Source organism: Doryrhamphus excisus, chromosome 22 (genome assembly GCF_030265055.1).
Source record: "Doryrhamphus excisus isolate RoL2022-K1 chromosome 22, RoL_Dexc_1.0, whole genome shotgun sequence".
In the NCBI taxonomy this organism is placed as follows: Eukaryota; Metazoa; Chordata; class Actinopteri; order Syngnathiformes; family Syngnathidae; genus Doryrhamphus; species Doryrhamphus excisus.
The window spans coordinates 11091353-11117386 of NC_080487.1; the positions used below are offsets into that span (position 1 = coordinate 11091353).

At 35.9% G+C, this 26034-nt stretch overlaps 1 protein-coding gene across 1 annotated transcript in view; it reads right to left on the minus strand.

Moving 5' to 3' along the window:
- The window catches only part of nrg3b (neuregulin 3b), a 268690-nt gene that overhangs the window by 110405 nt on the left and 132251 nt on the right, over positions 1–26034 (minus strand). Inside the window, exon 2 of the mRNA XM_058061816.1 lies at positions 6163–6298. Coding sequence (XP_057917799.1) covers positions 6163–6298 — 136 coding nt within the window. The remainder of the gene's footprint in view (positions 1–6162; positions 6299–26034) is intronic.

The window sequence follows — 26034 nt, forward strand, 5'->3', positions numbered from 1 at the left end:
GCAGAAATGAGGATGCTGAGGTTCTCATTGGGAGTGACCATGATGGATAGGATCAGGAAGGAGTACATCAGAGGGACATTACATGTTAGCCGGAGGTAGCAGAGCTGAGGATGCTGAGGTTCTCATTGGGAGTGACCATGATGGATAGGATCAGGAACGAGTACATCAGAGCGACATTACATGTTAACCGGAGGTAGTAGAGATGAGGATGCTGAGGTTCTCATTGGGAGTGACCATGATGGATAGGATCAGGAAGGAGTACATCAGAGGGACATTACATGTTAGAGGCCTTGGAGATAAAGTTAAAGAGATGGTTGGGACATGTCCAGAAGAGACATAGTGAATATATTGGTAGAAGGATGTTGCCAGGTAGGAGGCGTTAGAGGAAGACCAAAGAGGAGGTTTATGGATGTAGTGAAGGAGGACATGAAGGTACTTGGTGTGAGAGAGACAGATGCAATGGAGGAGATTGATTTGCTGTGGCGATCCCCTGAAGGGAAAAGCCCAACGAGAAAGAAGAAGAATTCCAGGAATTGTTCCATTCCTACTGAGGATAGGCAGCGTATCTAATAAATGGATGGATGGAAGGAACAAGCTAGTTTGCCACCAGTGACAACTGTCATTTGTTTACACGCTTGAGAAGCAGTTTGATGAGGTAATCTTTTGTGTGCCGGGCACCCATTTTTGCAGAGCTGCTGAAAATGTGAATTTCTCTTGGAGAGTAATAACTAATGATGTGTGTATGGTAATGGTAATTGTTTTATTTCATTTGAACATGCATCAGATTACAATTGAATGCATCCCATAATCAGTTCACAGTTCCACATGTCCAAAAGGAGTAGGAAGAAGCAAAGCTTATTAAATCCTACCCCTCCATCTGGTACTTTTACAATCAGTAACTGTTACATTTGTTCACTTCCTGCTTTCCTAATATAGTTTTTTTTTAATTTTCAAACATTTTTTAATTTTTAAATTTTTTTAAAATGTTTTAATTTTTAAAATGTTTTTAATTTTTTTTAATTGTTTTTAATTTTTTAAAAATGTGTTTTTAAATTTGTTTTAATTTTTTAAAAATGTGTTTTAAAATTTTTTACATTTAAAAAAAAAAAAATTAAATTAAAAAAAAAAACAACATTTTATTTTTGTCACGTACCGAAGTACGAGGTGATATGACTATACAATAGCAATCCATGTGATTCCCTGTCTACCCATTGATATCGAACGCACCGCAGGCTAAGATGAAAGTCAAGCAGCTAGCAAGGAAGTGGAAATTCAAGCCTTCCGGACCTTCTATCATCATGGGAGACATGAATTCAGTTACCGAGGAGGAGCTGGCGAGAACGTCAAGACCTTCAAATTTTTGCTTCACTGAATGGCTAAGTGCTAGCGTCCCAGAGGCTAACATGACGAGCTAGCCGATGTCAGCCAGGGACACGAGACAGTGGAAAGCACAGGGGAGGTTATTATTATTATTATTATTATTATTATTATTATTATTATTATTATTATTATTATTATTATTATTATTATTATTATTATTATTATTATTATTATTATTATTATTATTATTATTATTATTATTATTATTATTATTATTATTATTATTATTATTATTATTATTATTATTATTATTATTATTTAAATTAATAATTTAATATTTATTTTGTGTCTGTTATTCATGTTATTTCAGGGCTCTAATTATGTAAAAAAAACACGTGGAACTATATTTCCAACTATGGAAATATTCAATTAATTCATATTGAATCCTACTTCGCAGAAATTCATTTATCACAACCGAGTCTGGAAGTAAGAAGTCTTCATTCTAAATGGAACATAGCATAGCATAGCATAGCATAGCATAGCATAGCATAGCATAGCATAGCATAGCATAGCATAGCATAGCATAGAAACCTCCTCACGGCCGTCTAAATATATTTTTTAACATTATTAGAGCCCTCTAGACATGTCATAACACCCCTATAGTCATCTTTACAGTAAAAATAAGCCACAAAAAAGCCACATAAGACATATATTTACTTCTGGTTTCTGTACAGGATAGTTTTTTTTAAAGTAATAATAGACATTTAATTGCAAATCAATGTTTTGTAAAAAAAAAAAAAATCGAATAGAATGAAACCGCAAAATTCAAAACTACAATTACTGTATACTGTATGTCTCATGTATTAACTAGAAAATACATAATATCCACTTGTGACTTGTGTTTAATAAGAGTGCTGGGGTTCCTAATATTGCGTCCCCTGAGTGTCCACCTTCAAGCATCTCGAGGTGTCAATTCAATTGTACTCTTTGTCGATTTAATTGTTTTTCGATGCAGCAATCAAACGTGGAATGGAATGAACAGTGACGGCAGTGATCAATAATGCATTTATTAGCCTCCAACTCAATGGAGGCGATAATAGCGGGATGTAAATATGCGTGCATCAGTCCTCACAATACAGAGGGAAGGTGTTACCATGGTGATAGTAGACCCGCACTACCTTGAGCTTTTGATACAAAGTGGACAAATAGTGTACATTTTATTTTCAATGATTTAATCCCTTTTAGATTAAATACTATAATATTTAATGACAATGTTTGTCAAAATTATTATTATTAATATTGACAATTTTTAAGAATAAATGTGATTATTTATTATTTATATAGTTTTTACAGGCCTATTTGTGTCCATAAATACAGTCTACACATTATGTAGTTGTAAGAAATAATAATAATAATAATGATAATAATAATTATTATATTTTACAATCATTAATTCATGATTTTTAATTAATTATTGATAATAATAAGTATTATTATATAAAATGTATTATATATTAATAATAATATATTATATAATAATAATTAATTATTTATTTATAATTAATTATAATAATAAATATTCTTATTTTATAAATAATATTAATACTAGGTATTATGATTAATATTAATATTTATAATAATTATATATTATATATAATTATATAATTATGGATTATGGGCTAATAATAATAAAAATAAAAAAAAATAATAATAATATATATATTATATAATAATAATACATTTATTTATAATTAATTATAATATAATAATAAATATTATTATATAAATAATAACCTGCCAAAAGTTACTCTTTACTGCGTAAAAATGCAAAATGAGGTCTTGAACGCTTTCATTTTGAAAATGTTCAAATTAGCCTTTAATTATCATGTGGAAATTCTGACCTGTCTTGCGTACGGCGCTGTGTTAAAAAAAAAAAAGTAAAAAAAAATATAGGGAGCCAGCCTTAGCGCTCATGTGGAAGTAGGTCTTAAACTCCACATTTGCATGTTTATTTTGGGAGCCTTATTAGCATTGGCAAACATGAACATCCTGCAGAAAGGAGGAGAGAAGACCAAAGGAGAAATAAAAGAAGGAAGGAGAAAAACGGCAAAAAGGAGGTGTTTTATAAAATAATAAACAGATTTTGTGTTCAAAACTCTGCTTTCAATTAATGACTCAATGACTTACTCATTTCATGAATAGAGTGCAGGCCTTTAGTTATTATTATTATTATTTTTCCATTACATTTAAAATGCAATTATGACACCCACTGAGCAAAAAACGAGTTGAATTTTTGCAAATCTACAAAAAACAACTTGCCTAAAATTGTCGAAGTGTACTTTATTGCCTTTAAATTCTAATCTACTACAACACTTCCAGTAACCTATATATTATTTTTTACTTTCTTTCATAGTTTGAGTGATTTTCCCATTCTTTCTTCCCCTCCGTATACTTTTCATCAAGTATTTTTGAAGTGATACATTTTTAAAGCTGAATGAAATCCTAAGGGGATCAGGGAGCCACAAGGGGGAGTAAATATGCAGAGAGGGTCCAAAGCAACGTCTTGTATCCGCTCATTAAAGAGTGTAAATATAAAGATTCCCTGCATTCATATCACATCTGAAGGCAACATATTGGGCTTGCCTTATTTCATGCAATAACACACTCAAAGTGAACTGGCAGAAGTTTATTCAAGCTAGTTTATATTTTTTTATACACCCTTCAGCACTTAAAGTTGTTTTTTGACAACTAGGAACCATGTGTATGTTTAATCACGTTTACCGAGAAACCAAATTTCACCCATTCAGTGTATTATTATAGACCGATTATGAATTGTACAGATAAATATGTAAGATAATGCCAACATCTTAGCAACTTTGGTTAGCAAAACACTACATCATATCCAAAACTCGATGGTTAACTATTCTGGTCAACACGCCGCTGTCTACCTGCACCTCAAAGACAAACCATACTCGTTTTTCGAAAAAAAAAAATATTGTATTCCCTTATTTTGCTGCAGCAGAATCCATTTAAAAGTTTCCAAATAAAATAAAATGTTTTAATACACAAACAGTGTGATGAATTAATGAAATAGAAGGGGCCCTTGGGTGGAACCCTGAGGGACACCAGTAGTGATATGGGAAAGGGAAAATGGAAACTATGAACCTAAATATAAGCTTGTGATGCTACTCAATTGTTTTGGTATCAAAATAATAGCAACAGCTCTTAGTATGATGAAGTAGTAGTAATACTAGATACTTAGTAGTATGATTTATTCCCAATAGCTCTTAGTATGATGAAGTAGTAGAAGTAATAGATACTTAGGATGATTGATTCCCTTATTTTGCTGCAGTAGAATCAATGTAAAATTTCCAAATAAAATAAAATATTTTAATACACAAACAGTGTGATGAATTAATGAAATAGAAGGGGCCCTTGGGTGGAACCCTGAGGGACACCAGTACTGATATGGGAAAGGTAAAATGAAAACTCTTAACTCTAAATTACCTAGATATAAGCTTGTGATGCTACTCAATTGTGTTGGCATCAAAATAATAGCAACAGCTCTTAGTATGATGAAGTAGTAGTAGTAGTAGATACTTAGTAGTATGATTTATTCCCAACAGCTCTTAGTATGATGAAGTAGTAGTAGTAGTAGATACCTAGTAGTATGACTTATTCCCTTATTTTGCTGGAGCAGAATCAATTAAAAATGTCCAAATAAAATAAAATATTTTATTAAACAAACAGTGTGGTGAATGAATGAAATAGAAGGGGCCCTTGGGTGGAACCCTGAGGGACACCAGTACTAATATGGGAAAGGTAAAATGAAAACTCTTAACTCTAAAGTACCTAGATATAAGCTTGTGATGCTACTCAATTGTGTTGGTATCAAAATAATAGCAACAGCTCTTAGTATGATGAAGTAGTAGTAATAGTACTAGATACTTAGTAGTATGATTTATTCCCAACACCTCTTAGTATGATGAAGTAGTAGTAGTAGATACTTAGTTGTATGATTTATTCCCTTATTTTGCTGCAGCAGAATCAATTTAAAATTTCCAAATAAAATAAAATATTTATTACACAAACAGTGTGATGAATTAATGAAATAGAAGGGGCCCTTGGGTGGAACCCTGAGGGACACCAGTACTAATATGGGAAAGGTAAAATGAAAATTCTCAACTTTAAGTACCTAGATATAAGCTTGTGATGCTACTCAATTGTGTTGGTATCAAAACAATAGCAACAGCTCTTAGAATGATGAAGTAGTAGTAGTACTAGATACTTAGTAGTATGATTTATTCCCAACAGCTCTTAGTATGATGAAGTAGTAGTAGTACTAGATACTTAGTAGTTTGATTTATTCCCAACAGCTCTTAGAATGATGAAGTAGTAGTAGCAGAATCAATTCCTCCCAAGGGGCCCTTGGGTGGAACCCTGAGGGACACCAGTAATGATATAGGAAAGGGAAAATGGAAACTATGAACCTAAATATAAGCTTGTGATGCTAGTCAATTGTTTTGGTATCATAATAATACAACGTAATGCAATCAAAACTGAGATAAATGTTATATTTGGGTTTGATATTCAGTACTTCAGATCGCTGATATATTGTTCCGTTTGCGCCAATGTTGAAGAAATGTTTCCAAGCAGATCCAGTTTGTTTGTGTGGATCAGCGACTCAGCTGAAGCTAATGCGGCCAAAGCATCTCTGATCCCTCAGTTAGTGGTTGAAGCGATTATGGACTTTGAGTATGTTTGTTTGCATATTTCCTGTACGTGTGTGTGTATATGTGTGTGTTATGTTTTCAGTTATTATTTTCTTCCACAAGGACTCACCTGCAATGTCGGTGGACCCCGGCCACAGTTTCAATAATCGAGCACTCCCCCTCGTTGAGGCAAAACGCCAAGTCCTTATCGTCGATGCAAGGTTTGAAGACCTCTGAGCGCAGGCTAGGCTGTGTTGGGACCATAGCTGAAAGCAAAGTAAGGGGAAAAATGTTAGCTTATAAGGATCAGGTGAGTATTTTATTTATTTTATTTATTCATTTGCAGCAACAACAACCGCAAAGGCACCTTTCTTCAGTTTTTCTTTCTTTGTGTGCCGACTACAACAAGAGCTTTGTCAACAAATCTCAAAGGCTAAAGAGCTGAGCGCTGGTAAATAAGTTCAGTGATTCAGTCTTTGTCTTTAAAAACCAAAGACACAGTCCTTAAGGAAAGGCAAAGTCTGCACTGAGGTGTGTGTGTGTACTTTGAGGACTTGTCAATGTATCTTGTATAAAACACTAAAACAGTCTGGATAGGGTTCTTCACTTATTTCTACTAATAAAGACAAATTTACAAGACATTAAACAGAATGTAAACTTGCAACATCAGCACAAGATGCAAATGAAATACAAGGGGCCCTAAAGTGGAACCCTGAGGGATGCCACACTTCATTACGGCACCAGAAAAGAAGGTAAAACATGGCATTTTATGACATATTTTATTTTATGACATTGAATTTGTGTATTTAGTCTTAGATAGTATTTCATTCTTTCATTTGTAAAATGAAAATTTTTTAATTTATTGAAATTATAAGCTATGTTTGAGTAAATTCTGAGAAAGTATCTCGTTGCTGAATGTGCACCACAGCAAATTCTAAACAATAACAAGACTATTTTGGTAATTGATTCAATTTTTTTTTACCCACAAATAAAATAAATGAATACATTTTCAAAAATTTGGTCCAAAAAAATAAATCCCAACGATGCTCAAATCATGGTTTTATGCTGCCGATTCCCATCATCAATGAGTGAAATCGGCCCATAATTGTACATTTTTTAATTTCTGTATAATGACTGCTACTGGGGTCGAGTGGTTAGAATGTTATACCGCTTAAACTTGCAACATCAGCATAAGATACAAATGAAATACAAGGGGCTCTAAAGTGGAACCCTGAGGAATGCCACAGTTGATTACAGCACCAGAAAAGAAGGTAAAACGCGGCATTTTATGACATATTTTATTTTATGACATTTAACAGCAACTGTTTTTTTCATTTGGGCTCCAATGTCCACCTGTTTTTGGAATTTTTGATTTTTTTTTCCTGTGGAATTTGTGTATTTAGTTTTGGATAGTATTTCATTCTTTCATTTGTAAAATGAACATTTTTAAATGTATTGAAATTATAAGCCATGTTTGAGTAAATTCAGAGAAAGTATCTCACTGCTGAATGTGCCACCACAGCAAATTATAAATATTAACAAGACTTTTTTGGTAATTGATTCAATTTTTTTTACCCACAAATAAAATAAATGAATACATTTTCAAAAATTTGGTCCAAAAAAATAAATCCTAACGATGCTCCAATCATGGTTTTATGCTGCCGATTCCCATCATCAATGAGTGAAATCGGCCCAAATTAAATTTCTGTATAATGACTGCTATTGGGGTTGAGTGGTTAGAATGTTATACTGCTTAAACTTGCAACATCAGCATAAGATACAAATGAAATACAAGGGGCCCTAAAGTGGAACCTTGAGGGATGCCACAGTTGATTACGGCAGCAGAAAACAAGGAAAAACATGGCATTTTATAACATAAATTGGGGTCGAGTGGGAGACCAGGGTTCAATTCCACCCTCGGCCATCTCTGTGTGGATGTTCTCCCCCAGTGCATGCATGGGTTTTCTGCGGGCACTCCGGTTTCCTCCCACATTCCAAAAACATGCTAGGTTAATTAGCGACTCCAAATTGTCCATAGGTATGAATGTGAGTGTGAATGGTTGTTTGTCTATATGTGCCCTGTGATTGGTTGGCGAACAGTCCAGGGTGTACCCCGCCCGAAGACAGTTGGGATAGGCTCCAGCACCCAGTAGAAAATGAATGAATGTATTGCAATATTTGATTAGACTAATAATAGGCTATAGTCAACCACAAGACAGCGATCAATTAATTAATTTATGAATTTTTGAAACTTAATGACTGTATTATGGACTGAGTGGTTAGCGCACAGGCCACACAGCTAGGAGACTCGAGTTCGATTCCACCCTCGGCCATCTCCGGTCGGGTTTTCTCCGGGTACTCCGGTTTCCTCCCACATTCCAAAAACATGCTAGGTTAAACATGCTAGGTCTCTCGCCCAAAGACAGCTGGGATAGGCTCCAGCACCCCCTGCAACCCTCGTGAGGATAAGCGGTAGAAAATGAATGAATGAATGAATGCTATTGGGATTATTCTAACGCCCTCTGACTGCCAGGGGGTCCAAAAATATCCGAATAACGGGGGGGGGGGCTAACCAAAATTCCTGGTTGCACCCCTGCTACTAGCTATATGATAACAAAAATGCAACCTTAAAATCACTTACATTTAGACAAAAACATATTTGACTAACTTTTTAAAGAGAACATACAGGAAATTTGCAGGTATTGATTATTGATGGCTGATCGATGGCGGCATTTGTAATAAATACAATTGGTTTTCTGGAGAAACATCAATAATAATTGATGAATATAATTACTTACTTTTCACTCAGTGTGTACCCAAGACCCAAAATATTGGGGTTGTAATTTTCCGGCGACCATACAAACAATATCGTCTGCATTCTTACCTTGCTGTCAGTAATAATAAAACAGTAATAAATTAATATGTCAAGGAAAGTGAAGCAACAATATGATACGACTACATTACATAAAAAAACAGATCGACGGGCCTTGTGATGTGCACTTAATTCCCTTGTGTTGTTTGACCCTGAACGCCTCTTACAACATCAAGAGCATGGCTGCCATCCCTCAGCACTGCAATGCAGAGAGCTCCACCCGGTGATATATGCACAGCTGTCAGGCCGACATATCAATATTGGGAGCTAGCCCGTGTAGCGACACGCTAGCGGATGAAGATGCACAAGCATCGAGACGATGCACACACATAGTTTTGCGTAGCACTGCTAATGGGATTGACTGGTATTACACACAATACCTTACCATAACAATTGGATTACATAGCATTCTCCCCTTTTTATTATTTGTCTGTTTTCAAAATTCCAAGCACTGATATTTTTCCTATTTGCCATTCCGCACCCATCTGGCACAAATTTTTGAACGGCCGCAACACCTCGCGTGTTGGCCGCTGGCCGTCTCTCGACAGCTGCTCTCACCAACGATCACTGGTGGCGAAATAAAAACAAAGTAATCTTTTGTTGTGCCCCAGTGTCTCGTTCAATCTGTGTTTTGTTTATGGCCATTGATCGATCAATCTGGGGGCTCGTGATGTAAAGCCCAAGAGATGATGAGAAATCAGATGGAACACAAAAAGTGATGTATGTTGCTTTCGGGGGGGCCCGATACTGCTGTGTGAGAGGAAACAGTACTATCTAAATCACTTTTTAGCGCTTATATGGAACATGCAAATAGCCCTGTTTTTAGAAGATTTTGGACATAAAAAAAAGACAATAAACAATAATTGTCAATTGTATCTTGTATCTTGTATAAAACACTAAAACAGTCAGGATCGGGTTCTTCACTTATTTCCACTAATAAAGACAAATTTACAAGACATTAAACAGAATGTAAACTTGCAACATCAGCATAAGATACAAATGAAATACAAGGGGCCCTAAAGTGGAACCCTGGGGAATGCCACAGTTGATTACAGCACCAGAAAAGAAGGTAAAACATGGCATTTTATGACATATTTTATTTTATGACATTTAACAGGAATTGGGTTTTTCATTTCGGCTCCAATGTCCACCTGTTTTTGGAATTTTTAAAATTTTTGAAATTTTTGAATTTTTTTTCCTGCCTGTTACGGAATTTGTGTATTTAGTTTTAGATAGTATTTCATTCTTTCATTTGTAGTAAGTAAATTCAAGGAAATTTAAGTAAATTCCGAGAAAGTATCTCACTGCTGGATGTGTCACCACAGCAAATTATAAATATTTACACAACTTTTTTGGTAATTGATTAAATTTTTTAAATAAATAAAACAATTTTCAAAAATTTGGTCCAAAAACAATAAATCCCAACGATGCTCAAATCATGGTTTTATGCTGCCGATTCCCATCATCAATGAGTGAAATTGGCCCATAATTGTACATTTTTCAGTTTCTGTATAATGACTGCTATTGGGGTCGAGTGGTTAGAATGTTATACCGCTTAAACTTGCAAAATCAGCATAAGATACAAATGAAATACAAGGGGCTCTAAAGTGGAACCCTGAGGAATGCCACAGTTGATTACAGCACCAGAAAAGAAGGTAAAACATGGCATTTTATGACATATTTTATTTTATGACATTTAACAGCAATTGGGTTTTTCATTTGGGCTCCAATGTCCACCTGTTTTTGGATTTTTTTAAATTTTTGAATTTTTTTTTCCTGCCCTGTTGTGGAATTTGTGTATTTAGTCTTAGATAGTATTCAATTCTGTATAATGACTGCTATTGGGGTCGAGTGGTTAGAATGTTATACCGCTTAAACTTGCAACATCAGCATAAGATACAAATGAAATACAAGGGGCTCTAAAGTGGAACCCTGAGTAATGCCACAGTTGATTACAGCACCAGAAAAGAAGGTTAAAAATGGCATTTTATGACATATTTAATTTTATGACATTTAAAAGCAATTGGGTTTTTCATTTGGGCTCCAATGTCCACCTGTTTTTGGAATTTTTTAAATTTTGGATTTTTTTTTCCTGCCTGTTATGGAATTTGTGTATTTAGTCTTGGATAGTATTCAATTTCTGTATAATGACTGCTATTGGGGTCGAGTGGTTAGAATGTTATACCGCTTAAACTTGCAACATCAGCATAAGATACAAATGAAATACAAGGGGCCCTAAAGTGGAACCCTGGGGAATGCCACAGTTGATTACAGCATCAGAAAAGAAGGTAAAACATGGCATTTTATGACATATTTTATTTTATGACATTTAACAGGAATTGGGTTTTTCATTTCGGCTCCAATGTCCACCTGTTTTTGGAATTTTTAATATTTTTGAATTTTTTTTCCTGCCTGTTACGGAATTTGTGTATTTAGTTTTAGATAGTATTTCATTCTTTCATTTGTAGTAAGTAAATTCAAGTAAATTTAAGTAAATTCCGAGAAAGTATCTCACTGCTGGATGTGTCACCACAGCAAATTATAAATATTTACACAACTTTTTTGGTAATTGATTCCATTTTTTAAATCAATAAAACAATTTTCAAAAATTTGGTCCAAAAACAATAAATCCCAACGATGCTCAAATCATGGTTTTATGCTGCCGATTCCCATCATCAATGAGTGAAATCGGCCCATAATTGACAATCTAACGACATCAATACAAGATTAAAACTGCAAGCAGTGATGTTTTGTGTGGTAAACAGTGCTTATTTTTTTGTCAGTCACACCTCCAATATTTTGGTGACCTTAATGCAAATGTAAAAATTTTTTGACCCCAAACTTCATATGCCGCAGTAAGAGATTAATTAAATAAAAGGGGTTCTAGGATGGAACCATGAGGGACGCCGTTTTTTTTTTTTTTTTTTTTGGTGATTTCTAAGCAAAAAAGAGAATAGAAAAATAGAACACAACATTCTCAATATATATATGCATGTCCGCGGGAATAATTGTCAAAGTGTTCAGAGCCCCTTCTTAGCTTTTATCGCGGCAGCAGCAGCAGTGACCACATTAGGGATGCAAAAATCTGATACTTTGGTGCCTGCTCTGTTAGGTCAGCGGCTTTAAAGATAAGCGAACAGAGAATGTTGATTTTGACACACACGGTTATCTGATATATTTGTATCGGAACAGTCAAGGCCGTGTATGGTATTTTTTTTTTGTATTTTATTTGAATAGTTTGCAAGACTTCCTGTCAATTCTCCAGCTGTCTGCTACACTTTAGCCTTCTTATTTGTTCCATCTTGTATAAGTAGCAGGGCAGGAAGTGAGCTACAGAAAGATCCCGGCCTTTCAGTGACACAGCACTTCGGGCACGGATAATGATGTATGATGTTGCATCCATTACAAAAAAAAAAAAAAAAATCAAAATCCATTTTGGCAGCACCTTGTTGGATGTTTCGAGCCAGAGGGAGCGAAGCTGTCAGTTTCACCTTAAATTAAACACGTTATGGCATATTCTTCCCGAGGAGCTGATCAATCAAATAGAATGTAGTTTCCAGACTATAACACAAACCTGGATGCCATCAATCATATCATGTCGGATCGCGACTATTTTCAACACAAATAAATAAATGTTTGCATTGAAATCAGGTATTGTTTTGTAATTGGTTGGGTAATAGCGGTACATGTCATCTGTGACATGACGTTTGTCCTTGAGCGAGCAAATAGAGGCTGTCAATTCTTCACGGGTTTGCATTTTATCAGAGTGACGGGTTTAAAAAAAAACAAAAACTAGTATGGCACGGCCGCTTATTCAGAGCAGAGTGAGATTGACTTTAAAATGCAACAAAACAATAACCCAAAATATCTGTTATGTTATTGTTCTTGTAGATTATTTTTTACACTGTACGGATGTTAGGAATATTTGTATTATAATGATAGTTTAATGCTGGAACATCATTTTCAGTCATTTCCCATTCATTCCTTGGCTAATCCTTGTGCGGTCACTAGCTAAAAAATATTGATGTTTTGTGTGCTTATTTTTTGTCACTCACCTCCGATATTTTGGAGTCAAAGAATCTGATCTTAATGAAAATGTAACAATTTTTTGACCAAAACTTCATATGCCGGAGTAAGAGATTAATTAAATAGAAGGGGCCCTAAGATTGAACCATGAGGGACGCCGTGTTTAATATATTTTTGCTCAATCATTTTAGCTACATGAGTTCAATGTGTTGCTATCATCACTTCATCATCAAATGTTTGACGAATGTTTGAAGAATAATTAATTCAAAAGTAGTGGCCTCCAAGATGGACACCTGAGGGATCGAGTCCGGTATCGAGCATCGATTGAAACCGGTTCTGACATTCCGATTGTCCTGAAATATTTCATTTTTTTAAATTTCGGTGTCGACGTTGTTCAGCGGTAGAACACCAAACAAGCAGACGGGACAGGAAGCATTTGTGTTCATCCATTTCAAACAGCGTGCGATGCTAGCTTTAGCCAGCAAGTCAAAAAGTCCAAAGCCCAAAACTGGCATTTTGCCTCTGAAAAAGTATTTTGGTCACCTTAAGAGTCAAAGAATCTGATCTGAAATTTTTTTTTTTTTTTACCCAAAAGAGAGTAATTGAATTGAAGGGGTTCTAGGATGGAACCATGAGGGACACCAATGGTGATTTCTAATTTGATTAAATTTACGCACTGAAAATATTTTGGTCACCTTAAGAGTCAAAGAATCTGATCTGAAATTAAAATTTTTTTTGACCCAAACTTCATATGACGGAGTAAGAGATTAATTAAACAGAAGGGGTTCTAGGATGGAACCATGAGGGACGCCATAGGTGATTTCTAGGCAAATTTATGATTTCTAGGCTTAAATTTATGCACTGAAAATTATGTTCTGAGTGGCACCCAACGTTTAAGATATTTTTGACCAATTATTTTAGCTACATGAGTTCAATGTGTTGCTATCATCACCCTCATCATCAAATGTTTGACGAGCCAAACTCACTAAGAATAATTAATTCCAAAGTAGTGGCTTCCAGGATGGAAACCTGAGGGATAGAGTCGGGGCATCGAACATCGATTGAAACCGGTTCTGACATTCCGATTGTCCTGAAATATTTCTTTTTTTTTTAATTTCGGTGTCGACGTTGTTCAGTGGTAGAACACCAAACAAGCAGACGGCACAGGAAGCGTTTGTGTTCATCCATTTCAACCAGTGACAGTGTGCGATGCTAGCTTTAGCCAGCAAGTCCAAAGTCCAAAACTGGCATTTTGCCTCTGAAAAAGTACCATTTTTACATAGCCTTTATTTGGGTTTACATGCCGGAGTAAGACAGTAATTGAATTGAAGGGGTTCTAGGATAGAACCATGAGGGACCCCATAGATGATTTCTAGGCAAAAAAGAGTAAAAACTTATTTATTTATGCACTGAAAATTATGTTCTGAGTGGCACCCAACGTTTAAGATATTTTTGACCAATTATTTTAGCTACATGAGCTCAATGTGTTGCTATCATCACCCTCATCATCAAATGTTTGACGAACCAAACTTCCTAAGATTAGCTTTAGCCAGCAAGTCGAAAAGTCCAAAGTCGAAAACTGGCATTTTGCCTGTGAAAAAGTACCATTTTTACATAGCCTTTATTTGAGTTATGGCATTTAGCTTTAGCTGTGCATTTTAGAGCTTCTACTGTACATTAATCCCTTCTTTTGTTACAGTAGTTCCAATCAAAATGAAGCACTGCAACTAATCATAAATAAACTAATCATAACTAAACAGTGCTTATTTTTTGTCACTCACACCTCCAATATTTTTGGTCACCTTAAGAGTCAAAGAATCTGATCGGAAATTTATTATTTTTTTTACCCGAAAGAGAGTAATTGAATTGAAGGGGTTCTAGAATTGAACCATGAGGGACGCCGTGGGTGATTTCTAGCCAAAAAAGAGTAAAAACTTAAATTTACGCACTGAAAATATTTTGGTCACCTTAAGAAATTTAATTTTTTTTTTACCCAAACTTCATATGCCGGAGTAAGAGATTAATTAAACAGAAGGGGTTCTAGGATGGAACCATGAGGGACGCCATAGGTGATTTCTAGGCAAATTTATGATTTCTAGGCTTAAATTTATGCACTGAAAATTATGTTCTGAGTGGCACCCAACGTTTAAGATATTTTTGACCAATTATTTTAGCTACATGAGTTCAATGTGTTGCTATCATCACCCTCATCATCAAATGTTTGACGAGCCAAACTTCCTAAGATTAGCTTTAGCCAGCAAGTCGAAAAGTTCAAAGTCCAAAACTAGCATTTTGCCTCTAAAAAAGTACCATTTTTACATAGCCTTTATTTGAGTTATGGCATTTAGCTTTAGCTGTGCATTTTAGAGCTTCTACTGTACATTAATCCCTTCTTTTGTTACAGTAGTTCCAATCAAAATGAAGCACTGCAACTAATCATAAATAAACTAATCATAACTAAACAGTGCTTATTTTTTGTCGCTCACACCTCCAATATTTTGGCCACCTTAAGAGTCAAATAATTTGATCTGAATTTTTTTTTTTTTTTTTACCCAAAAGAGAGTAATTGAATTGAAGGGGTTCTAGAATTGAACCATGAGGGACGCCGTGGGTGATTTCTAGGCAAAAAAAGAGTAAAAACTTAAATTTACGCACTGAAAATATTTTGGTCACCTTAAGAAATTTAATTTTTTTTTTACCCAAACTTCATATGCCGGAGTAAGAGATTAATTGAACAGAAGGGGTTCTAGGATGGAACCATGAGGGACGCCATAGGTGATTTCTAGGCAAATTTATGATTTCTAGGCTTAAATTTATGCACTGAAAATTATGTTCTGAGTGGCACCCAACGTTTAAGATATTTTTGACCAATTATTTTAGCTACATGAGTTCAATGTGTTGCTATCATCACTTTCATCATCAAATGTTTGACGAGCCAAACTCCCTAAGAATAATTAATTCCAAAGTAGTGGCTTCCAGGATGGAAACCTGAGGGATAGAGTCGGGGCATCGTACATCGATTGAAACCGGTTCTGACATTCCGATTGTCCTGAAATATTTCATTTTTTTTATTTTTTTTCGGTTAATTTTTTTAATTTCGGTGTCGACGTTGTTCAGCGGTAGAACACCAAACAAGCAGACGGGACAGGAAGCGTTTGTGTTCATCCATTTCAACCAGTGACAGTGTGCGATGCTAGCTTTAGCCAGCAAGTCCAAAGTCCAAAACTGGCATTTTGCCTCTGAAAAAGTACCATTTTTACATAGCCTTTATTTGGGTTTATATGCCGGAGTAAGACAGTAATTGAATTGAAGGGGTTCTAGGATGGAACCATGAGGGACGCCATAGATGATTTCTAGGCAAAAAAGAGTAAAAACTTATTTATTTATGCACTGAAAATTATGTTCTAAGTGGCACCCAACGTTTAAGATTTTTTTGACCAATTATTTTAGCTACATGAGTTCAATGTGTTGCTATCATCACTTCATCATCAAATGTTTGACGAACCAAACTTCCTAAGATTAGCTTTAGCCAGCAAGTCGAAAAGTCCAAAGCCCAAAAAGTACCATTTTTACATAGCCTTTATTTGAGTTATGGCATTTAGCTTTAGCTGTGCATTTTAGAGCTTCTACTGTACATTAATCCTTTCTTTCGTTACAGTAGTTTCAATCAAAATGAAGCACTGTAACTAATCATAAATGACATGTGAATATCGGATGAATTTAATGAACTTGAATAATGATCTTGAAATGAAATCTCGTTGCACAAGCCCTGCAGGGAAAAATCTATATGGATGAAAATGTGCTAATAAATGGCAGCTGCAGAGGGAATGTGATTCATCCCGGACTCTTTGAAATCATTTTCACGTCTCCCATTTTTTTTTTTTTTTTTCCCTCAGAGATGCCGCATAAAGAATCACTGATTCATTGGGCAACTTTCAAGGAAAAAAAAACATGCTGGCTGGCGGATCACAGAGGATGTGAAATGTGAAGATTTTTCCCGCATCACCACAAGGAACGGCTTCATTATCGCTAGATTTGTTTTAAGAAATGCACATTTGTTTTCTTTGAGGACAATTTTAAAGTGGATCAGATACATCGCTAAAGACTAGTCCCGAAATGAGAGCCCGAATCATCAACAAATAGGCTCATTGTTTTGAGTACTATAACAAGAGGCGGTGATTACTTTAAAAAACAAAGCACAATTTGTGCGGAATTGGTTAAATTCATTAAAACCAATGTCAATGTACATAAAAATATATACAATTACATTTGTTTATACTATAGATCTAAATGTACAGTACTTTTTAGGGGTATAACAATGCATGCATCCGCATTGATACAGTAGTCTGGAGCCTACTCGGAATCAAACAGTCAATCAGACGATGCCATGTGTTAGAATGTTGTATTCTTGTGTTAAACAATGCAATAATAATACGTTTTGGATGGCTTTGAACGTTCGGTTTCAGACAGCTTTTCCAATACCAGCTTTTTGTGACATCACAGAGAGCCGGGTTTCTTTATATGGGCATGTGCTGTAGGCCAGATACACTCTAGGACCCACAGCTCTGTTTACGGTTGTTACCTATGGCTCTCCTAGGCAATCTTTCTACGAGGCAAGCTCAGGCAAAAGTGGTTGGAGTTGGTGATTCCCAGCAAGAGAAAAAATGTTTAATTTGTCAACAGAATTTCACACGGGAATGTTTGAATGAATGTCGGACACACTTTGTCATTTGTGGAGGTGAGGAGAACTACAGCATTGGCCAAGATAAGTCGCTTAGTCTTACCGGGAAAGATTAATCTAATTAATATAATTGTATTTTTAATAGCAATCGAATCAAACCATGAATTTTCTGAATTGTTTCTGAATTTTGAGCACTTTTTGAAGAAACCAAATTTCATCCTTTTAGAAGGCAAACAATGAAGGACAGTGAAAGCAACCTCAAGGTCAATTCCCCCTGCCCACAGCATGTGGATGCACTGGGAGGCACTGGGTGGCACTGGGTGGGCAGACGGAGCATCCAGACATTACTACAGGAGCCAATTGCCTTTTTACAATGGTAGCATTTTCCCTCCATGGCTTCCTTTCTAATGTGCTCATTAGTGTTCCTGTGCTGGGCTTTATCGCCCCTGGAGACGGCGCTTGTTGGGAGAGCGCTGCTAGTGTTGACTGCAGCTCACATCAAAGCTTTCCAACATGGACGAAAGAGAGAGAGAGAGAGAGAGAGAGAGAGAGAGAGAAAGCATCCTCTCCTCTGAGAGGCTGCTGATTGCTCAGCCAACATGCAAGCTCTGCGTTGTGTGGCAGTGTTTGTACTCAACCCCATTACTACTGTCTGGAGGTGCTTGGATGATTGTTATAAGGAAAAAACTAATAAGGCAAAAGGACAAATATTTCAAAAAAGTATCGGTTGTTTCATGAAAACATCACAATTCTAATGAATCTAATTTATGGCGTCCACCAAGGTTCTATTCTAGGTCCCTTGTACTGAAAATTTGGACAGTGTCATAAGTAGCAGTGGTTTATTTTTTGTAAAACATGGTTGTTAGACATGAAAAACAACTCACTCGCTGCATCAGGTAGGGTTTAATAATTTGTTGCGGTGAAAAATAATCAGCTACGCAGTAATTATCCAATCAGAGGCAGGTTGACTAGTTCTCTATTATTAAAAGTTAGTTTGGGACATTGTTTTTTACTTAGGTAGTATATGTTTTATTACAGTAATCCCATGTTTATCACTATTAACTGGTTCCAGACCCAACCGTGATAAATTAATTTCCGCTAAGGTTGTGCTGGAGCCTACCCCAGCTGTCTTATGGTAAGAGGCTGGGTATATCTCGGACTGGTGGCCAGCCAATCACAGGGCAAATATAGGCAAACAACCATTCACACTCACATTCATACCTATGGACAATTTGGAGTCGCTAATTAACCTAGCATGTTTTTGGAATGTGGGAGGAAAGCGGAGTACCCGGAGAAAACCCACGCATGCACGGGGAGAACATCCAAACTCCACACAGAGATGGCCGAGGGTGGAATTGAACTCTGGTCTCCTAGCTGTGAGGGCTGCACGCTAACCACTCGGTCACCGTGCAACCTCGCGTTCCTTATTGATAAATGGAGTATTTTCATAGTTAGAGCATACCTTGTAAATATGTTTTTTAACATTATGAGAGCTCTGTATACATTAAATAACAAACCCTTATTCACCTTGACACTCATATTACTCAAAAATGTCAAATTTTCTAATATAATTTAAGTTTTTTTCATTTATTTTTTTTATTTAATTTAAAAAAAATATTTTTTTTAAATTAAAAAAATATATATTTTATTTCATTTGAACATGCATCAGATTACAATTGAATGCATCCCATAATCAGTTCCCAGTTCCACATGTCTAAAAGGAGTAGGAAGAAGCAAAGCTTATTAAATCCTACCCCTCCATCTGGTACTTTTACAATCAGTAACTGTTACATTTGTTCACTTCCTGCTTTCCTAATATAGTTTAAGTTTGTTGTTTGTTTTTTTGTCATGTACCGAAGTATGAGGTGATATGACCATACAATGACATAATGGGTACCATAGTAACTGTCAATATAGTGATATATATATGGTACTTGTATAATCAGTAACTGTTAAATTTGTTCACTTCCTGCTTTCCATAATACAGTTTAAGGGTTTTTTTGGTTTTTTTTTCTTTTGATTATAGTTTAAATTTAATTTAAGTTTATTTTCGAAGAACAAATAGCCACTACAGACTGTATTCAATCAGGAAACAGCGATGATATTTCCAAAAATCGTGATTGAATAAACCTGAGAAATTTAAAGTGGTGAGAGATTACTGTGTATTTTTTTTTTTTATAGGCTTCATAAAAAATGCTTGTGCTCAGATGAAAAGCATGTGTGCAAGGTGTGCAACAAAAAACATGAAAAGAAGGAATAATAATGCAAGATACCTCCAAGCTAGGATTATTGGATACTTGCCGCCAGCCAGACATATACTAAATATGTATGAACGTCCACAGAAAGCAATGCATGCAATGGAGTACCGGTCCAAAAAAAAAAAAAAAAAAAAAAAAAAAAAATGCCTTAGAGGAAGACATGGGTACATTTACAAAGGCTGCATAAAAATCGAGAAAATATCCAGTAATGACCAATTCTTTGCGTAGTCCAAAAGTCGCTCGCGGTGATGACTTTATAACTCATAGGGAATCACTGCTGAATCTAGCCATTAGCTGGTATAGCATTGTTATTAGATTGGCCTCCAAAGTGTTCATGATGATCCAAAGCAGCAGGTTAATAAAGCCCCATCCCACCAGAAACCAAATAAACCCCCAAGGGAACTACCCCCCCACACACACACACCACCACCACCTTTCTCCTTCATCCTGTTCACATTTTTAATTATCTTCTGACCTCCCATGTCAGCTGGATCTTCATTAAAGTTCATACGGCCACTACATGCACACACACACACACACTGGCCTTTCCCATGAACCTTGAATGCAGCTCAGACGCCCACGCGATCATGCTAACCTTAAGTTGCAGTCGTGGGATTAAAAGCTGCACGTTAAAGAACATACAGTATGCATTAAGTAAAAAAATTGATGGACATAATTGTTCAATGAAAAAATAAATCAAAATAAAATTTTAAAATCCAATTTTCAAAACTGGAGACTAACATCAATTTACAAATTTTCCACAATTTAAAATCCACTCAACAAAAAGAGTGGACAATTTATCAATTTACAATTAGCATGTACAAACTTAGCATACAGCATACAACATGTGAAGCTCGGAGAATAAACACCTGCTAGCTTAAATATATCTTGTGGTGTACCCCAAGGGTCAATACTAGAACCAAAGCCATTCACACTATATATAATTTACATTTAGTATTATTTGCAGATTTTACTACTGCAATTTCTTCTAGGGAATATATGCAGGAGTTAATAAAAATGATAATTTGAGTATACTAAAATTACTGTTTCATAAAAACAAATTATCCACAAACCTAAATAAAACTAAAATAATGTTATTTGGTAAATTTGGTAAATAGACAACGACAACAATTAATCAGTTATGATAAAATTATTATGAATTATTATTATTACTTAGGATTATAAGGATGGCGGCATGGTGGACAAATTGTTAGTGCGCAGACCTCACAGTTAGGAGACCAAGGTTCGATTCCACCCTCGGCCATCCTTGCGTGGAGTTTGCATGTTCTCCCCCGGGTTTTCTCCGGGTACTCCGGTTTCCTCCCACATTCAACAAACATGCTAGGTTAATTAGCAACTCCAAATTGTCCATAAGTATGAATGTGAGTGTGAATGGTTGTTTGTCCATTGCCAGCCAATCACAGTGCACATATAGACAAACAACCATTCACACTCACATTCATACCTATGGACAATTTGGAGTCGCTAATTAACCTAGCATGTTTTTGGAATGTGGGAGGAAACCGAAGGGTGGAATTGAACCTGGGTCTTCTTGCTGTGAGACATACGCGCTAATGACTCGAACACCGTGCAGCCCGACAATTGTTTATTCATTCATTCATTTTCTACCGCTTTTTCCTCACGAGGGTCGCAGTGGGTGCTGGAGCCTATCCCAGCTGTCTTTGGGCGAGAGGCGGGGTACACCCTGGACTGGTGGCCAGCCAATCACAGGGCACATATAGACAAACAACCATTCACACTCACATTCATACCTATGTAGTCGCCAATTAACCTAGCATGTTTTTGGAATGTGGGAGGAAACCGAAGGGTGGAATTGAACCTGGGTCTCCTTGCTGTGAGACATACGTGCTAACCACTTGAACACCGTGCAGCCCGACAATTGTTTAATTTATTCTTAATAACATTACATTGTTACGTCATATCAGCAATGTCTGCACGTTGAAAATAATTCCTGGATTTAGAAGGGAAAAAAAATCAGTTTTTGTGAAATCCGAGACCGAAAAATGGAAATATTCTGATACGTGATAGACATCTAAGCCTCTCTTGGGACCTCCACAATGCAGCAGCGACATTCATGAGAGGCAGCAAGGCGGGAGTTAAACGTTCCCGCGATGTGGACCACAGAGTGGCTCCCTGTCAGCCAGCGCTGCTGCTTGATTAAAATTCTGAGGACCCGAGAATGTGATGCGGGGGGAGGCGCGGGGGGGGGGGGGGGGGTCGTGGGTGGGTTGGGGGGGCGTGATGTACGACGAGCAGGTGGTGTGGCGTTTTTAATATGCATGAGGGTTCTTGCATCTGCAGACTGGCAGTCACTGAGCTTGTCTTGTCCACTCTTTTGGCAGCTCTTTGGACACATGGAGGATGGAGAGGGGACCTTGTGTGGTTTCGGGTGCACATTAGCACAAGTCTGATGGAATGCATGAATATTAGTAGAGTCACTCGTTTCCTGTTTGCATTTTATTGACTTTATGGCAACAACATGCTTCAACGGATGAACCCCACAGCACGTCACTGCATGCAAGAGACTTTTCTTAATTGAGGAAAATTAAGTTGTTATAGCGACCTTCTTATGTTGGATGTTGATGTTTAGAATTCTGGTGGTGTCAGTGTTTACTACGCTATATCTCATTTTTGATCATAATTAGTCCCATTTCAATTAAATTAATAGTAGGCCTGCAACTAACAATCATTTTCTTAGTCGATTAATCTGAAGCTTATTGTTTGGATTAATTGTTTGGACGAACCAAATCAATATGAACCAAACAGACACAGTTGGTGGAATAGTCGGAATTTCAGTTTAGGTAATTAATTAATTAATTAATTAGTTCCATTTGAGTTAAATTACTAGTAGGCCTGCAACTAACAATCATTTTCTTAGTCAATTAATCTGAAGCTTATTGTTTGGATTAATCGTTTGGACGAACCAAATCAATATGAACCAAACATACTATACAGTTGGTGGAATAGTCCGCATTTCAGTTTAATTAATGAATGAATTTGTTTCATTCGAGTTAAATTAATAGTAGGCCTGCAACTCACAATTATTTTCTTAGTCAATTAATCTGGAGTTTATTGTTTGGATTAATTGTTTGGACGAACCAAATCAATATGAACCAAACATATACAGTTGGTGGAATAGTCCGCATTTCAGTTTAATTAATGAATTAATTTGTTTCATTTGAATTAAATTAATAGTTGGCCTGCAACTAACAATCATTTTCTTAGTCGATTAATCTGAAGCTTATTGTTTGGATTAATTGTTTGGACGAACCAAATCAATATGAACCAAACATACTATACAGTTGGTGGAATAGTCCGCATTTCAGTTTAATTAATGAATGAATTTGTTTCATTCGAGTTAAATTAATAGTAGGCCTGCAACTCACAATTATTTTCTTAGTCAATTAATCTGGAGTTTATTGTTTGGATTAATCGAATAATGGGTTAGGTGAACCAAATCAATATGAACCAAACACATACAATTGGTGAAATAGTCTGCATTTCAGTTTAATTAATTGATTAATTAATTTGTTATTAATTTGTTCCATATGAGCTAAATTAATAGTAGGCCTGTAACTCACAATTATTTTCTTAGTCGATCTGGAGTTTATTGTTTGGATTAATCGAGTAATGGGTTAGGCCCCGGATGAACCAAACACATACATTTGGTGGAATAGTCGGCATTTCAGTTTAATTAATTACTTAATTAATTAGTTCTATTTCATTTAAATTATTAGTAGGCCTGCAACTCACAATTATTTTCTTTAATTGTTTGGATTAATCGAGTAATGGGTTAAGCACTGGACGAACCAAATCAATATGAACCAAACACATACATTTGGTGGAATAATCCGCATTTCAGTTTAATTAATTAATTAATTCCATTTGAGTTAAATTAATAGTAGGCCTGTAACTCACAATTATTTTCTTAGTCGATTAATCTGGAGTTTATTGTTTGGATTAATCGAGTAATGGGTTAGACCCTGGACGAACCAAATCAATATGAACCAAATACATACAGTTGGTGGAATAATCCGCATTTCAATTTAATTAATGATTAATTTGTTTCATTTGAGTTAAATTAATAGTAGCCCTGCAACTCACAATTATTTTCGATTAATCTGAAGCTTATTGTATATATGTATATATGTATATATGTATATGTATATATGTATATATATTATTATATATATGTATATATGTATATATGTGGCCTGAACCAGGCCAAATATTGAATATTGAACCAAATCAATATGAACCAAACACATACAGTTGGTGGAATAGTCCGCAACATACCAATGTTAATAAATGGAATATTTTCCGAGTTACTTTTGTCACTTTTGACTCCTATTATTCATTGTTTACAACACATTGTGCATCCTCTCAGCTTCAGAAGCCAAATATCCAAATATTTACCACTTCCACACCAGATGGGAGGATAACATTTTTCACTCTATCATCGTCCACAATCTTACTGCACCCTCAACTCTAATTTCAACCCCATTCAGCAGTAGTAATATTAAAAAGAGTCAGGTTAGCGTAATACACCAACAATAAAGTTCCATGAATTGTAAAGAGTTCATCCATGGGTGCAAAGGGAGAAGCAAAGCGCTAAGGGATTGTCACTTGTGTCCAGTAAGCAATTGGCTGCACATGAAAATCTTTATTACTGTACTGCAGTGGGCGTACAAGAAGTGGTTTTTGGGGTGGTTGGACAAGGGTGACGAAGACGGCTCATTAGGAGACACATGCATGCACAATGCATGCGCTAATTGGATTAATCGTAACTAGCTCACACAGGAGCCACTGTGAAACCGCAGTGTTAAACCCATTACTGTTAGTGGACACAGAAAACCCTGGTTGGACTTTGGTATACCTTCAATTAGATTAGAATTAGATTAGCGTTCTTTCTGCAGGTATATACATAAAAGTGGCAACAAATTTGCCTTGGTGTACCAAATGCACCACAAGAATCAACAAAAAAAAAACAGAGAAATTCCAAAAATCCAACATCCAAAAATTCCAAAAATTCAACATCAGGTATCTGTAAAAACATATCTGAAGGTCCTAAAATTGTACAACAAATTTAGTAGCAAATCACCCATAAAGATCAATCAAAGCCAACAAAGTCACAAATGGCAGATATGAATTAATATACTACTTCTCATGTGTGTTTGTGTGTTACAAATCAGACTGATATAATAATACCATAATAAAGATGTATAAACAACAGTCTCTATTGTGGCTTATTCACTCGCAAATATTAAAAGCAAACAGAGATACCAAATGCTACAGTGCACCCTGTGGACTATGTTGCTAGGCAACACACACACAAGGAACTTGAACGTGTCGCCTTAGTCGAACTAGCCGATGCAATGTGACCGGAATTGATGTAAATATTTCACAGCGCTCATATGAAGTGATTGAGCATGCGTAGGGCGACAACGGAGGTAAAACGTAACAGATGTGATATTAATGCTGCATTTAAGACAAATAGGAGAATAGGACATGAGCGTGGTCATATATATATGGTGTAGAATCTGCACTCTAAATTCTAGAGTGAAAAACTGACTTGTACATATACACGTATATATGGGCCACACCGGACTATAAGCCACAGGTGTCCACATAATAAAATGTGAGAATAGGAGATGAGGGTGGTCATAGATATATGGTGTAGAATCTGCACTCTAAATTCTAGAGTGAAAAACTGACTTGTATATATATATATATGTATATCACGCCATATCACGCCATACCGGACTATATATGTCATGAAATGGGAGAATAGGAGATGAGCGTGGTCATAGATATATGGTGTAGAATCTGCACTCTAAATTCTAGAGTGAAAAACTGACTTGTATATATATATATATATATATATATATATGTATATCACGCCATATCACGCCATACCGGACTATATATGTCATGAAATGGAAGAATAGGAGATGAGCGTGGTCATAGATATATGGTGTAGAATCTGCACTCTAATTTCTAGAGTGAAAAACTGACTTGTACATATATATAAATATATGGGCCACACCGGACTATAAGCCACAGGTGTCCACATCATAAAATGGGAGAATAGGAGATGAGCATGATCATAAATATATGGTATAGAATCTGCACTCTAAATTCTAG